The sequence below is a fragment of the Sceloporus occidentalis genome, unplaced genomic scaffold, assembly GCF_023333645.1.
Source record: "Sceloporus occidentalis isolate IW3139 unplaced genomic scaffold, rSceOcc1.0.p SCAF_9, whole genome shotgun sequence".
In the NCBI taxonomy this organism is placed as follows: Eukaryota; Metazoa; Chordata; class Lepidosauria; order Squamata; family Phrynosomatidae; genus Sceloporus; species Sceloporus occidentalis.
The window spans coordinates 7,805,462-7,819,915 of record NW_028316989.1 but is presented as its reverse complement, the minus strand read 5'-3'; the positions used below and the strand labels follow the sequence as shown (position 1 = coordinate 7,819,915).

General features: G+C 38.9%; 1 protein-coding gene across 2 annotated transcripts in view; it reads left to right on the top strand.

Annotated features, from left to right (window-relative positions):
- UNC5D (unc-5 netrin receptor D) overlaps positions 1–14,454 on the top strand; it is a 261,428-nt gene that overhangs the window by 123,886 nt on the left and 123,088 nt on the right. For both annotated transcript variants that reach the window (XM_089537360.1, XM_089537359.1), the window contains exon 2: positions 2,365–2,583. In XM_089537360.1, the coding sequence (XP_089393486.1) occupies positions 2,365–2,583 (219 nt within the window). The remainder of the gene's footprint in view (positions 1–2,364; positions 2,584–14,454) is intronic.

Below are 14,454 nucleotides of genomic sequence, written 5' to 3'. Positions count from 1 at the left end.
AGTGATGGATTCTCTACAACTTCTAAGGTCCTGTAGGCTTACATCCCACTTCAATCCATTGGGAGAAGCGGGAAGATAGAAATAAAAATTATTATTATTATTATTATTATTATTATTATTATTATTATTACATCATTCAGGTCAATAAATATGGGAATTACTGTGCTTGGCTTTTTAGCCTGGCAGACCTTCCTCCTCTCCTGCCCTTCTTCTTCCTCTGACAGTTGGGCATGCCATTCCAGGTCCCTTATGAGAAAGCAGAAGATTGCTTTCTCTAGAAATGCACAGTTCCCTTCCTCTAGGAATGGAATGGAAATTCATTAATTTCCTGAATGAGGTTGAATTTGGAGTTCCTCAATCCTTATTGTTATTTGAGAATGTTCTGTACATTATTTAACTAGAGTAGTGGCTTCTACATGATATTTTCTGTGTTTACCATGAGTGCGCAAATTGAGTTGGGCTGTTCAACTATCTGGCTCCCTGTTCCCATCTGTAAGCTTCAAAATGTTTTGCAGAAATGGTGTCTACATGCATGATTGTGTAATGATAATGGTCAGGAATTATCTTTGTCTTGGCTCACTTTAGATACAGGTTGTTGGTTTCTGTTTTCTGTTTATGGCACATTTGCAAGCTGGGCTCTTTTTCTACCAAGTCGCCGTCGCTGATGCTGTGCTTTCCAACATACTGTACTCTCCACGCTTCTGCCCTCTGTGCCTATTGGTGTTTATGCACAGATGTGTGTGTGCGCATTTGCATCTGTAAAAAGTTAGACGAGTGTGATCCTTATACTCCCTCCATAACAATGATGGCACTGTCAATTCTGCAAAATGGGGCAATCAGCCAAAGCTTTAAGAAATGCAGTGATGATGTCTAGATATCCATGATTTCCATTCCACTGAATATTTTACATCTCTCATGCCTGTTTTATTCGTAAAATGATAATTCAGTATTTTTCCCCCCTTTCATACTGACTTTGCTTCCCTGTGAGTTCCACCCCCTTGGCTATCATTTCCCCCCCTGCTATTCATACCAGTTGTCTTTAATCTTGCTGCATAAATTGGTCCCCCAGGATGGCTGTAGCTTTTCTAAGCGATGAGTACCCTCACTAAACTGCCAAGGCATAAACATACCAGAAGAGCCTTTATCTCCTTCTGGAACTGATAGCAGCATTATTATTTTTTCAGCCTTCTTTCTGGTACCATAGAATACGACTCAATTAAAATGGCTATAAGCAGCCATTTGATAGCACTATGGTCATTCATATTCCTCCTTTCCTTACAAGTAGAATGGCCCTTGATTCACCATGAAAGAAACGATGATTCCAAAGGATTCAAAAAGGTTCACCAGCAGAATTCAGGCTCTGTCCATGTTTCACATCTGAATGCTTTCTAGAATCAATATTGACACAAAACCTGGTAAAATGAAGACTGGCTGGTGTTATACTGCAGAATGAATGCAGTTTGACACCATTTTAACTGTCATGGCTTCATCCTATGGAATTCAGGGATCTGTACCTTCTTGGGGCACCAGAGATCTCTGACAGAAAAGGTTAAGGAAAGCCTTTTCTTGTTCCCATCACTTTCAAACCACAGGGGCACATGAAACAGAGCCTTGATGCAAGCTGCTCCCAGGGCACCACAACAAAACAGACTCCCCTTTCCTTGTTCTTCTTTTACCAGCCAGGCACAGATTGTTCTATTAGTCTTATTAGAACAAGCATTTGGTGACTGTGTGGCAATGTGGAAATGTCTTTTATGGGGTGCATGTGCCACATTCATTTTAAATTGTTCTTCTTTCAGTTTGAAATATTTGTATTTTTAAATGTTGTTTTTGGATGGCATCTTATTTAATTGTTTTTTTAGCCTTTTTAATACTATTTTTTAAAAAATCATGTACCTTGATTTAGCTGGTATGTGCATCATCTACTGTTGTGTAGATACTGGCTCTTAGATGTTTAAATAGTCCATTTTAATGTTTTAAAGTTAACAGTTGTGTGTGTGTGTGTGTGTGTGTGTGTGTGTTACTGATGTTCTTGTGTTAGTTTTTTCTTGTATTAGTATTAATATTTTGTAATCTGCCTTGAATCCCAGTATAGGCTAAAAGGCAGGATGTATATGAATTAAATTAATACATATTATGTTGCCTTTCGCTCTATGCATCACTGGAGTGTAATCCCTAAGAGGTTCACTTAAATCTCATTTATCTCTTGGACTGAAAAAAGTTCCCCGTTCTTTCTAAAATAATACAAAACAACCCATTGACCCTTAGATACAAGCATCCTATTTGAAATGGAAAATATTTCATATTGGGATTTGTAGGAAACCCCTGATATTATGTTACATTTTCTTTCCTTTGCATTTACAGGAAATGACAATAGTGAAACCCTTCCGGAATCTATCCCGTCTGCTCCTGGGACACTGCCCCATTTTATTCAGGAGCCGGATGACGCATACATCATCAAAAGCAACCCCATAGTGTTGCGCTGCAGAGCTGCACCTGCAATGCAAATCTTCTTCAAGTGCAATGGGGAGTGGGTCCACCAAAATGAGCATGTCTCAGAAGAGAGCACAGATGAAAGTACAGGTAAGAGAGAGATGAGCTTCTATTGATATTGATATTGAAGGTGTTATCTATTCAAGACACCTTAGCTGTGGTATGAAAACATAAGATGGAGGAGCCAAATAGGAGACACATCATCCAGCTTTATTTTATGTTTTACTTTGGTGGAAATAAGTCAACTTCAAGTCTCTGCCTTCAAATGATTCATGACCTTTAAGCCAGATTTGGAATGAACAGCCTGGTAGTAGTGAATGTTAGAAACTTTCAAATTGACGAACGTGTTGTGGTTGTTTGCCTCCAAGTCATTTCCAGCTTATGGCAACTTATGGTAACTCTAAACCCCATAACAGCTACCTTTGGTGTTTGGTTGCGAATGTTCTTTTTTGTTTTGTTACACTTATAGCCATATAATGCTACTGGAACTATATCAACGGGAACTACTACTACTACTACTACGATTGATGCTGTATATTTATTCAGAAGTACAGTTGGCTCTTGGTATCCACAGATTCTTTATCCATGAATTCAAAGATCCACAACTTGAAAATATTCAAAAATATATAAATTCCAAAAGGGAACTTTGTTTTCTCCATTTTATGTAAGGGAAAAATATCATTGGATTTTGGTATACTTGGGAGGTCCTGGAACCAAACTCCAGCAGAGATCAAGGGCCCACTGTATAAGCCCCATTGTATTTAAAAGACCATACTCCAAACTATGTGGGTATAAGGTTTCAGCTTTAATGTCACATAGACAATGAAATCTTAAGTGTCTTAGCTCAGAAGCAGTAACATTTAGCAGTTATTTACAGCCTTAAACAGATATATATAGGAATGATGCACACTTTTTGGACCAAAGTCGTAGGCTGCTATGTTTTAACATTCTCAAATTTTTGGGTAGCATTTTTCTATTTTAAAAGGTGCACAAAATGTATATTTCCCAAGAAAGTTCAAACAAAATGTGTATATTAGTGTAAACAATGCCTTATTCAAATCATGCAATGCAAAATGCATTATAACAGGGCAAAATATACACAACAATATCTGTATCAGGAGAACTGTGTGAAAATGTGTCTGGAAAAAGTCATATAAAATGCACAGAAATTTTCATGTGGACTAAAAAATGTCAAAAACTGCTTCAGAAACTGGATTAAATGAGCTCAATATTGTGGCACTGGGATATTTGTGCCTCCATCAGTATTACTCATGCTTTAAGATCATTTTTGCAGCTTTGTGGGAGGAAGTACCTGCAAAGCGTCTTGCTCCCACATTAGACAGAAGAACAAGTTGAACAGTTACTACAAGGAGCCTGTGGTTCACAGCATCCAGTTCTCTAATAGGAGTTTGGCAGCTAATGATGTTAAATGTAGAAACTCCATTTTGCAATAATGGCATATCAGGATAGCAAAGGCTTGTAAGGCTGAGGAGGATGTTGAGAAATGATAAAGAGATTCTATCAGGCTCTCAGCAAATCCGATATCCTTTCTCATTTAGAAAGACCCTTATAACGATTGCAAACCAATTTAACTGTTGTGCTGCCTTGTAATTTCAGAAGTCTGTTTTGTTATTACTTCACGCCCTGTGCTTCTTCCACCTTAACTTCCCTGACTGGTAAGGAACTCTATGTCTTTGAAATAGTGATATGAATCACCTCAAAAAGGAGAAAGGGAAAAGGGAGAAATTGCTGGACAGAAAGGAACAATTCCTGAACAGGGACAGGTTGTAAATTGATGCATATTTTTAAAGTGTTAGAAATAGATGTTATGTTCTTTACTTGATTCAGACTGGAACTCAGCTCTCTGTGTCTTGAAAACTAACTCCAGAAAGGTTTGTCATCCATCCAGAGCTGTTTTGGAGGAGCTTGGGAGTTTGCAATGGAGCAAAAAGGGTACTCTTTTTTCTTGTTATGCTGGGTTTCAATGAGTTGTGCTTGGTGTTTTGCTAAACAAAAGTCATCATTACCTGCAGGCCAAGTTAACCATGTTTAAAGGGGGCGAGGGGGCTGTAAGCACAGTGAGATGGATTCTCCAGCTCAGATTTTCCTCTCAATGGGGAAAGAACTTGCATACTTATAATGATCAATTGGTCTTTTGAGATGAGAATTTCAAATCCCCTGAAGCTAATTTCCAGGGCTGAAATTTCCTTGTGTGGCCCGACAAAACCAAAATGAAACATCCCTCATATATAATGAGCATGCTTTGCTAACCTTAATATAATAATTTCATGTGATTCATCTTATATAGGTGATACACTTGATGAATGGAGTAGGCTGAGCTTTTGCGACTGGCCTGGTCTGGCAAATCTAAGAAGTTGTTTTGAAGTGTAACACACTTTAAAGACTATCCCTTGTTAGGTGTATATTGTGGCCTGGACATTGGATACGTTTATGCAAATATGAACTCTGGCATAAAATTGCTGCATAAAGGAAGCCAATCCACATGCTCCAGTTGTCTTGCTGAGAATGGGTAATGGATGGATATGACTTAGGTTTCATGCAAAATAAAAGGGCAGTGCAATTGCTTTGGCACATATGGAGCTTGAAATTCAGCACACGTTTCCTTTCAACTCTCTTGCAAACCGCTTTATAGTAGTTCAATAAATGTAGGTTGTCACAGTGCAGACATGTGATACTGTCTGGATGAAGCAATCACAGAACCACTTTTCTCTGTGTGCCAGTATCTGCATGCAGCCACATAAACCAAATTTCCATCATGTTAATTTAGTCATGCAACTTGGCCCTGGTACCTTCTAACAACTGTAATGGTAGCAATACTTATATTTCCTGGCTCTGGCCCTGAGTATCAGTGTGTAATATTGGCATAGTTGCTTATTTCTCCTGCAGTTTACTGCTTAGTTTCATTCATGGCTAAAATGGTGTCTGTTTACTTTCCCAATGTGCATTGACTCATTTTCCTGGAACATCTGAACCTATTCATTTCATAGGAATCTACTGAAAGGGGGGGAAAAGTTGACTGACAAATGGCCTAATACTATGCTGTGGAGGTCTGTGCAGTTATTTAACATAACTTAATAACATTCCTCCAAGCTTGCTTGCTCATTCATTCATTCATTCATTCTTTCATTCCCTCTCTTCTGCCAAGGAGTAGCCCTTAAGGTAGCTGACAACATTAAAACTTAAATCAGAACCAATACAATTATAATGTTAAAATCAGTTAAAGCACAGTTACAAACATTCCAATAAAAACTTAGTTGAAAGAAAGAACTATTAGCTCAAAACATGGTCTAGAAAGAATGCTTCAGGGACTTGAGATTTGTGAATCTTTCTATAATATGGCTTGATCTACAGCTGTTAAACCAATGTGCAAAGCCAAATTTTGCTATTCCCTGAATTTTGCACATCTTCAATATTGGAACAGAATTCACAGCAGTTTGAACATACACTGTTTATTTAGAGAGAGAGAGAGAGAGAGAGAGAGAGAGAGAGAATGCCCATTAGTACATTTATTCAAATATTATTTTGAAAGTGGTTTCTTTTCTCTAGACATAGAGAAACACAATAGAACACAGTAACAATATAGACAGAGAGTAAACTCTGAGTCTTTGTCCAAATCATTTCTAAATTCTGGGTTAACATCAGGAGAGAAAATGGGGACACAAGCTCTAGTCCCGGTACTTCCAGCAAAGTCCTTCCAGCAAAGATATTATGAGGAGTAGTGCTGAGGCTTTGTTGTTGCTAATTCAACCTTAACTCAGCTTCAGCTCATGTTGCTTTTAACTCAACCTCAACTCATGGCAACCCTATGGATGAGATCCCCTGTCCTCAACTGGTCTTCTTGGGTCTTGCAGGCTCAGACCCATGACCTCCTTGAATGAACGCTGACAGCAGTTATTGTGAACATCTGGTATGCGATCTTCGTCTCCTTCTGCTATCCTCCACCTTTCCCAGCATCATTGTCTTTTCCAATGAGTCATGTCTTCTCATGATGTGGCAAAGGTACAACAGGCTCAATTTAGTCACCGTGGCTTCAGGGAGAGCTCCGGCTTGAGTTGTTCAAGGACCCATTTGTTTGTCTTTTCGTCTCCTCCTTAGCACTCTTCTCCAGCATCACATTTCAAATAAGTTGATTTTCTTTCTCTCAGATTTCTTCGCTGTCCAGCTCTTGACTCTGTCCATGGTGATGGGAAATAGTACGTCTTCACATTGTTACAATCTTCTGTATAATTGCGAGCACTGTTCACGTTTCCTGAATGCATGGGGAATTTTAACAATGTTCAGATGGATATAGTAATCTTATGTAAAATGTGTCTTTCTGGAGAGTAGGAGAGTGGGTATGTTTAAACTTTTAAAGGAGTAAGCTTCATCTTTAACCTACGTTTTAATATTCATTAAACACCTGCCTGAGATTGACTCTAAAGTATCTCAACTTCTGTTTTTGCCATTCGGATGAAGACCTGCTAAGAGTAACTAAAGTTTCCTTGTCTGATAAAATTAAAAGATTATAGCAATAACTGCTGTCAGCACTTTTCTCATTTAAACAAATAAAGCTGACAAATGATGAAGTTTGGTGCTGCTCTGTTATGTTTAGCACATTCCAAGCAATTATTCATCCTTTGCCAACATTACTCTGTCTGCTGCTAAACCACTCAGCAGTATAGAAAGCTTATTAGCATAGCAGTACCAGAGGCAAACATTCCATATTCTTTGAGGCTGAGTTGGATGACAAAGCATGATGCTTATAATTTGCACAACAATTTAAAGGGCTGGCTACCACTGTGAATTGGAATTACATAAGGTATCAAGAAACAGCGTTGATTTTCATTTATATTGCAGTTGCTCTTTCTCAAATTGATGAGACATACTTGTCATGTAATTTCCATTATTCAAGGGAGAGAAAATTTGATGTTTAAGCCAGCAGTAAAAAATAATTTTCAGAAAAAAACAGACCAATATTTCACGGTAACTAGTATGTTTATTGTATTTGTTACTATAGGGCTCACTGGGGTAGTCCATTTTGTGGTGTATTGGGTAATGTATTAGTGTTTGGAGTGTGAGAAAGATGGATACCCAATAAGACATGTATTTCACAAGTCTGATTTTGGACCAGTCGTCTCTATCTCTAAGCTTAGTATACCTTGAAGGATTCTTGTGGTGATATTATAGTGGTAAGAGTAAGGACCAAGAGTAATTAACCTATCATTTTTTATGGATGAGAGGACATTTGCCATCAGGTTCCCTATGCCTTAGTTCATATACTGTTCACCAGAGCATACTGGATGGATGCAGTAAATACTGAGAGTGGCTTCCTCCAGTCTCAGCCATACAAGGGAGATATTGATTTGATTCACATTTTAATATGAAGCAACATAATTTGTACTTCCTGAACTAATATATGCCACGATTTCTTAGTTTCTACAGTATTCTGAATTTTGCAATGCAGACCTCCAGTCAAATACTGCATTGAAATCGTCATAAGGGGAAATTATGTGTAAGGTAAAATAGCAAACAAGAAAACATATATTTGGGAAATTGCTTTCACAAATGCATGTATTTGTGGGAAATGTATAAAAAAATAAGTTGTTCTTTTGTGCAGATGTTCAAAAACATATTGTGAAATGAAGAAGAAATGGGAGGAAACAAATCTGTGCTTCAGAAAATGGACAGACCATAGAAAGCAAAGCAGATTAATCCATTCCTAATGTTCAGCAGTTTTTTATTCTGTTTAGCACTTCATAGCAACATACTCTACCTAGAGTCCTTTTTTGTTTGTTTCAGGGTCAACACAAACCAAACGCTGAGCTCATAATTAAAAGCTGTTAGCACGTTTTCCTGTCAATAATGGAACTGCTTTAGAAATAGAAGTCTGGGCAATCAGACTTGCAAATGAAGCCTGCAGTTACCTTTCAATGATCAGTCATGGTTCTACTGATAAAGTCCCCCATAATTTTATGGCAGTGGTGGGCCACTGAAGCCTCTCTCTCACACACAGCTGCTTACAACCACATTAAACCATGGGCCAGCTGAAATAGCAATGTTCTGTGCGGATTATGCCTCATTAGGAGCACTGCATACAATTCTGAGCACATCATTTTAAGAAGGCTATGGACAAGTTGGAGCAGGTTGAGAGAAGGACAACAAGAATGGTGCAAGGGAGTGTTTAGCAAGGGAGTTTTGAGGGGGAGACCCAGAGTTCTGTTTTAGTGTTTGCTTAAGATTACTGAATATCTTCCTGAATCTTAAGATTCCTGAATAGTAGGAGCCGTGGTGACACAGTGGTTAAATGCCTGTACTGCAGCCACTCACTCATAAACCATAAGGTTGCGAGTTCAATACCAGCCAGGGGCACAAGCTTGACTCAGGTTTAAATCCTTCTGAGGAGGTTGCTAAAATGAGTACCCAACGTGTTGGGGGCAATTAGCTTACACTTTGTAAACTGCTTAGGGAGTGCTTAAGTGCACTAATAAGCAGCATAGAAATGTACTTGCTATTACTTGCTATTGCTATTGAATATGGATAGTGAGGGAACTGCTACAGTCATCTGCAACAGCTTTGGTATGTTTGTGTTCTTGCATTTGGATGCCAGTAGCTATACCTTCAACAATTGGTGGTCCATTCTAGGAAGGGAAGGGCTAGCGACTTGAGGCCCATGTATCAATCCTTCACCATATTAGGAAACATGAGGCTTTTTTGGATAGAGTGGAACAAGCAAGGAACACGTAGAGGATGTCTGTCCTGGTTTACCAAACACCTACACAGGCTGGCTGGGAGGTAACCACAAATTGATAATGCAGGCAGAGACAGCAAACTACCAGCAGCTAGAAAGCATCCTAGCCTGTGAGGGTCCATATGAGAAAGGCATTGTCAAGCAGTCCAAGTCAAGGAGACAACAGGAATCAAGGTCAACATGGTCCAAGGGTGGAAGAAGCCAGGAAGTCTGAAATATGAAACACAGGATTCTGGAACGGGCATGGAAAGGGCAATTGAAGGGCATTGCCCAGCAAGGGATAGAAGAATATCAGTGGAAACACCTGGCTCTTTATATGGTGTCACTAGAGACAATCTGGTTTCTTGGACTATGATCTGCAGATTCAGGAAGATGTACTTCTGGCAAGGTTTAGGTTGCACCCATAGAGGAACATTTTTGGTAAGAATCTCATACATCTAACCAGAAAGACTTTAAATTGAATTATGTAGGAGAGGGAGTATTCTTGAGGGCAGAAGTTCATCAGGTGCTGGAAATAATAGCCCAACTGTTATAGAGAGAATTGGTGAATAGTACAAGAACCCAACAGTGGAGGGGAAAATGTTAAAGCAGATTGGGAGAAATGGCCCATGGTCTTAGATGTCTCTATACTAACACAGAGAGAATGAGAAATAAACAAAATGAACTTGAACACTTAATATAGCAAAGCAAGCATGATATAATAGGCATCACTGAAGCCTGGTCAGATGAGTCTTATGATTGTAATGCATTTACAGAGTGATTATAACCTATTTCAGAGAAACAGACCAAACAGGAAGGGGAGTAACATTATATGTCAAAAATGTTTACACCTGGAAGAGAAATCCTGGAAGACATGATGAGAGCATCTGAGTAAAAAAATAAGAGGGAGAGAAACAACAGGGCTGTCATTATGGGGGTTTCCTACATGCCTTTCTGGAAAAGATGGCCACACATTCAGAAAGGAGAGATGTAGTAGTAACTGTCCTGATGATTGTTTTAGGTCAAACTCTGTCAAGAATCTCTGCCAATATGTAATAAATTCTTCGCTTGCCTTGCACACAATTTCATTGTTAAAAAGGTGGAAGAGGCAACAAGGAGATCAGCTGATCCTAACTAACCATGATAACCTTGTTAATGTGGTGGAATGAGGTGGGAGTGACCATGTTATCCTGGAATTTGTTATAGAGCAGAAAAGGGAAGCCAAGCATAATCAGACATGCATTCTAGACATTAAGAAAGCTGATTTTCAGTAAAATCAGGGAAACACTGAGTGTGATCCCATGTCATTAAGTGGTGTCAAACTGGCTTATTTCTGCAGTGCGAATGAAGCCAAAGTAGTACACAAGGGACTTTTGTTTGTTTTTTGGTTTTTTGCTAATCCATGCTAAATGTGTGTGAAATGAACAGGATCCTACAAACTGGCTCCGAAGAGCATCAACTCTTTAATTTTGCAGAATTTTTTGTACCAGCAAATACTAACATCGCAGGTGGTTAGCTTGCTAATGTCACCATCTGTAGTGCATACACATGCACACACAAATAAAAGTAGACTGTTTTTCCTTTGTTTAACCTTCAACCTGATGAAGAATTCTTGAGAATTCAAATGTTTGCGGACGGTCCTGTCACGGTTTGGCCACATGGCCAGTAGTCATTCTGGATGGGAGATATTGGGAGTTGTAATCTTAAAGAAGTAACTTTTCCAAGTTCTGGTTTCTCCTAAAAAAATTATTTCTTCATTACTTTTTTTGTTTAATTTTTATTATAAAGACTTGGTCACTGTTGGTTTGCGTATGTGCATTTAATTTCCCCAGGCACCATCGCCTAGATCCTCGAAAAGGAAAGGTGGGTTATAAATAAATATTTATTATTATTATTATTATTATTATTATTATAAAAAGTAATGAGGTTGTGTTTTGGAATTGATAGTTCTCCTACAGCCTTAATTTATCATGACCTGAAGTTTAAATATTTCCCTTGGATGAAGAGCCAGTAAGAGGTGAGGGTGGGGGAAAGTGATAAGCTAATTAACAAGGCTTTGTTATTTCCAAAGGCTTATATTTCAAATGGGGAACGACGTGTGACTGATTTTTCAATTAGAAATGTCTGGTTAGTTCACATTAAAAACTATTGAGAAAGATATATATTTTACGATGTATATATAGAGAAGGCGGGGGGAGGAAAAAGAGGGAAAGGTCTACATGTATATTAGTCCGTACCTAAATTCTTTTTTTAAAACCTCATGTCAGTAAAAATGAAAAGAAAAGCATAATTGCCTTGCAAGATAATTAACCATCCAGGTGCCTTGAGATGCTCAGAAGCAGGTGTGAAGAGATCTTGGTCCTTTCTATTTGAGGATTAGCATGCGCCCCATGTTTTCATGCTGTGAAAGAGGAGGAAAAGCTCTCTCTCCTCTCAAGATATCCATAATTTTATAAATGCTTGGCTTGCCCATTGTCACATTTATTTAATGAAATAAACAGCAGCATACTGCAGGCTGAGTATCCCTGAAACCCAAAATCCTCCAAAATCTTTGGAGATACAATGTGAGTTTGTACTTGTAATTCACACCTCCCACTGTTTCACAGATCCTCAGATTCCCTCCAGCCTTATTATGTCTATGCAAATACAGATATTCCATTTTTAAAAAAAATAAACATCTCAAATATGAAACACTACCAGTCCTAAGAATTTGGGATAAGGAATACTCAACCTGATTTAGCTTTTCCTCATTTTAGTTTGCTTTATTGCCCTTTTAATGGAGCAACCAGATCTGAGCTAGCATTGCAAGGACAATATGGAAACACTGCTGATTTTTCTAAGTTGGCTTCATGACTACTGTCAAATAATAGTAAAGTATTGGCAGCATGTGTATGTTCCTCTAATCCATGGGGCATCCACACGCTTCCTACTTTTTAATGGTAGTAAGGCATACACACACAAGTGCGCACCACTTTTGCTTCAAAACAGGGTATGTGGGAAGAATGTGCCTTTTTTGGTAGCTGTTGCACACTCTTGGAAGCACCTTCTCACAAATCTTCCCCCCCCCCCCAATTTTTTAAAGTGAAGGGTTACAAATTGGTCACATTCTGGCTAGTTTTATAACTAATGTACTAATTTAAGACAATCTGAGACAGATTCTCTTTCAGATTAAATCACCATTAAGCGATGGTATGTTTACAGTCCAACACTCATGGGAAACCATTTGTTTCCTAGCACAATTTATGGAATTAGCTGCAAGATCTAGTGATGGTTTATCAATTTAAATGGCTTTAAAGAGTGATTATATAAATGTATAGTGGAATTATGTGTGAGTCTATGAAGAGCTACAGATAATAGTGGTTATATAGCACTTCTCCATTGAATATTTAACTCCATTGTTATTGAGTACCAGTTGCTTGAGGGAAAGCACAGAGGAAGAACTACAGCCTTTGTGACCCAATTGTGGGCTTTCCAATGGTGTCACATTTGTCATGATGAGGAATAGGATGCTGGAGCTTTTCTTTATAATATAACATGTGGGACTGGACCTCATCCAGAGATCTCAATGATCACAAAAGAAAGGGATGAGATGAGACAGTATTGCTTAAATATGCTCACCTCAAGCTGTTCAAGCTTCCTCTGTTCCCTGTTAGACAAAAGAAAAGACAAAAAGACCAGGGAGCTAAATTCAGATTAAGACAGCATGACAATAAAAAGCCACAGAGGTATATCCAGCATTACCTACCTGAAAGATTCTGAATCTCAAAATAGCATACAGAATAATCAGCTCTTGATAGAAAGAAAGATCTCAAGTATTTTGTTTTGCTTTTCTTCCCATGAGTGGTAAAGAAGATGGGATGCTCTGTTTCAGAATATCAAATCCTTGCTTGGTCACAGAGTTCATTCTGCAGCCTTGGGCAAGATATCTGTTAGCTTTGCAGTGGAGACATTTGAAGCTATTGAACTTTGAAGAAAATTTGGGAGTGGAGGAACCTCTTGTATTTGCATTGTGTGACCCTTTCCCATGCTTTAATCCATTACTCTAAGGATCTTTTTCTTCCCCTTTCTCCCTTAAATATCTATATTTCTCTGTTGCTTATTGAAAGAACAGATTGACTTCTGAAGGCCTCTTGATGCCTGAGATTAAGTAGGACTTGATTAATGGAGAATCTAGGTTTACAGAGCTGAAAAAAGTAACTCAGTGCAAAACAGATGTTTAAAAGCCCAATGTGTTTGACTTGCATTCACCTCTTCATGAAGGGGAAGTGGGAACCAAGCAGAACAAACTGTTAGAGTTGCATTATATATACTTGAGAGCTTCCTTCATATTATCCCCATTCTCTATTTCCTTTCATTGCATTCCATGCTCTACTGGAACACATGGAAGTACTACAAACTAGTAACAATTTTCATAGGCTAGATGTGAGAGTACTGGTGCCTACAGGGTAGGAATGGTGAGCTTGTGGTAGATATTGCTGGACTGGAGCTCCCAACAGATCTAGTCAGCATGGCCAATGGTCAGCGATGGTGGGAGTTGGGTCATAGATTCACTGCTGTAGAGCTCTCCAGAAAGTGGAGCCAAGTCCTACATCCTTAAGAAGAGCCAGATCAAAGTTATTTTTAGTCCAATATCTGGTTCCCAAAAGTGAAAAGTTAGCTTTTTCTTGGAAACTCATCTTCTTCTTTGTGTTTCCAGCAACCAGTCTCCTTCTTTGTGTTTCCACCCTGCAAAAACAACAAATTGGGCTCTTGTGATGCTCACTGGACACTTTGGATGTCCATTGGACATTGATGCACATTAGACACCTCTGATGTGCAATAGACACTTCTGTTGTGTTTCAGTATTTCCTAGCAAGTGTCTGGATGTGTATCAGGAGTGCCCATTGAACATCAGGTCATAGCAGATCAGTCACTCTACTGGCTACCATTGCACAATTGATGCCCATATGTTGTCATGCCACGGCAGTCTCTAGGTCAGTGACAGTGAACCAAGTGCCCAAACTCAAGCTGCCTCCCCAGAGATAGCTAATGGCATGGAAGGGTGGGGGAAGAGGAGGAACATATGTACACCTGTTCCTACTCTTCTCCCACCCTCCTTTCTCTCCATGTTCCCTCAAAAATGCCTTCATGTGCCAGATTAGGCACATGTGCCATAGGTTCACCACCTCAGTCCTAGGTAAACACAGACATTGCTAAACTACTCGGTTCTATATCCTGCACACATAAGTCCTCTT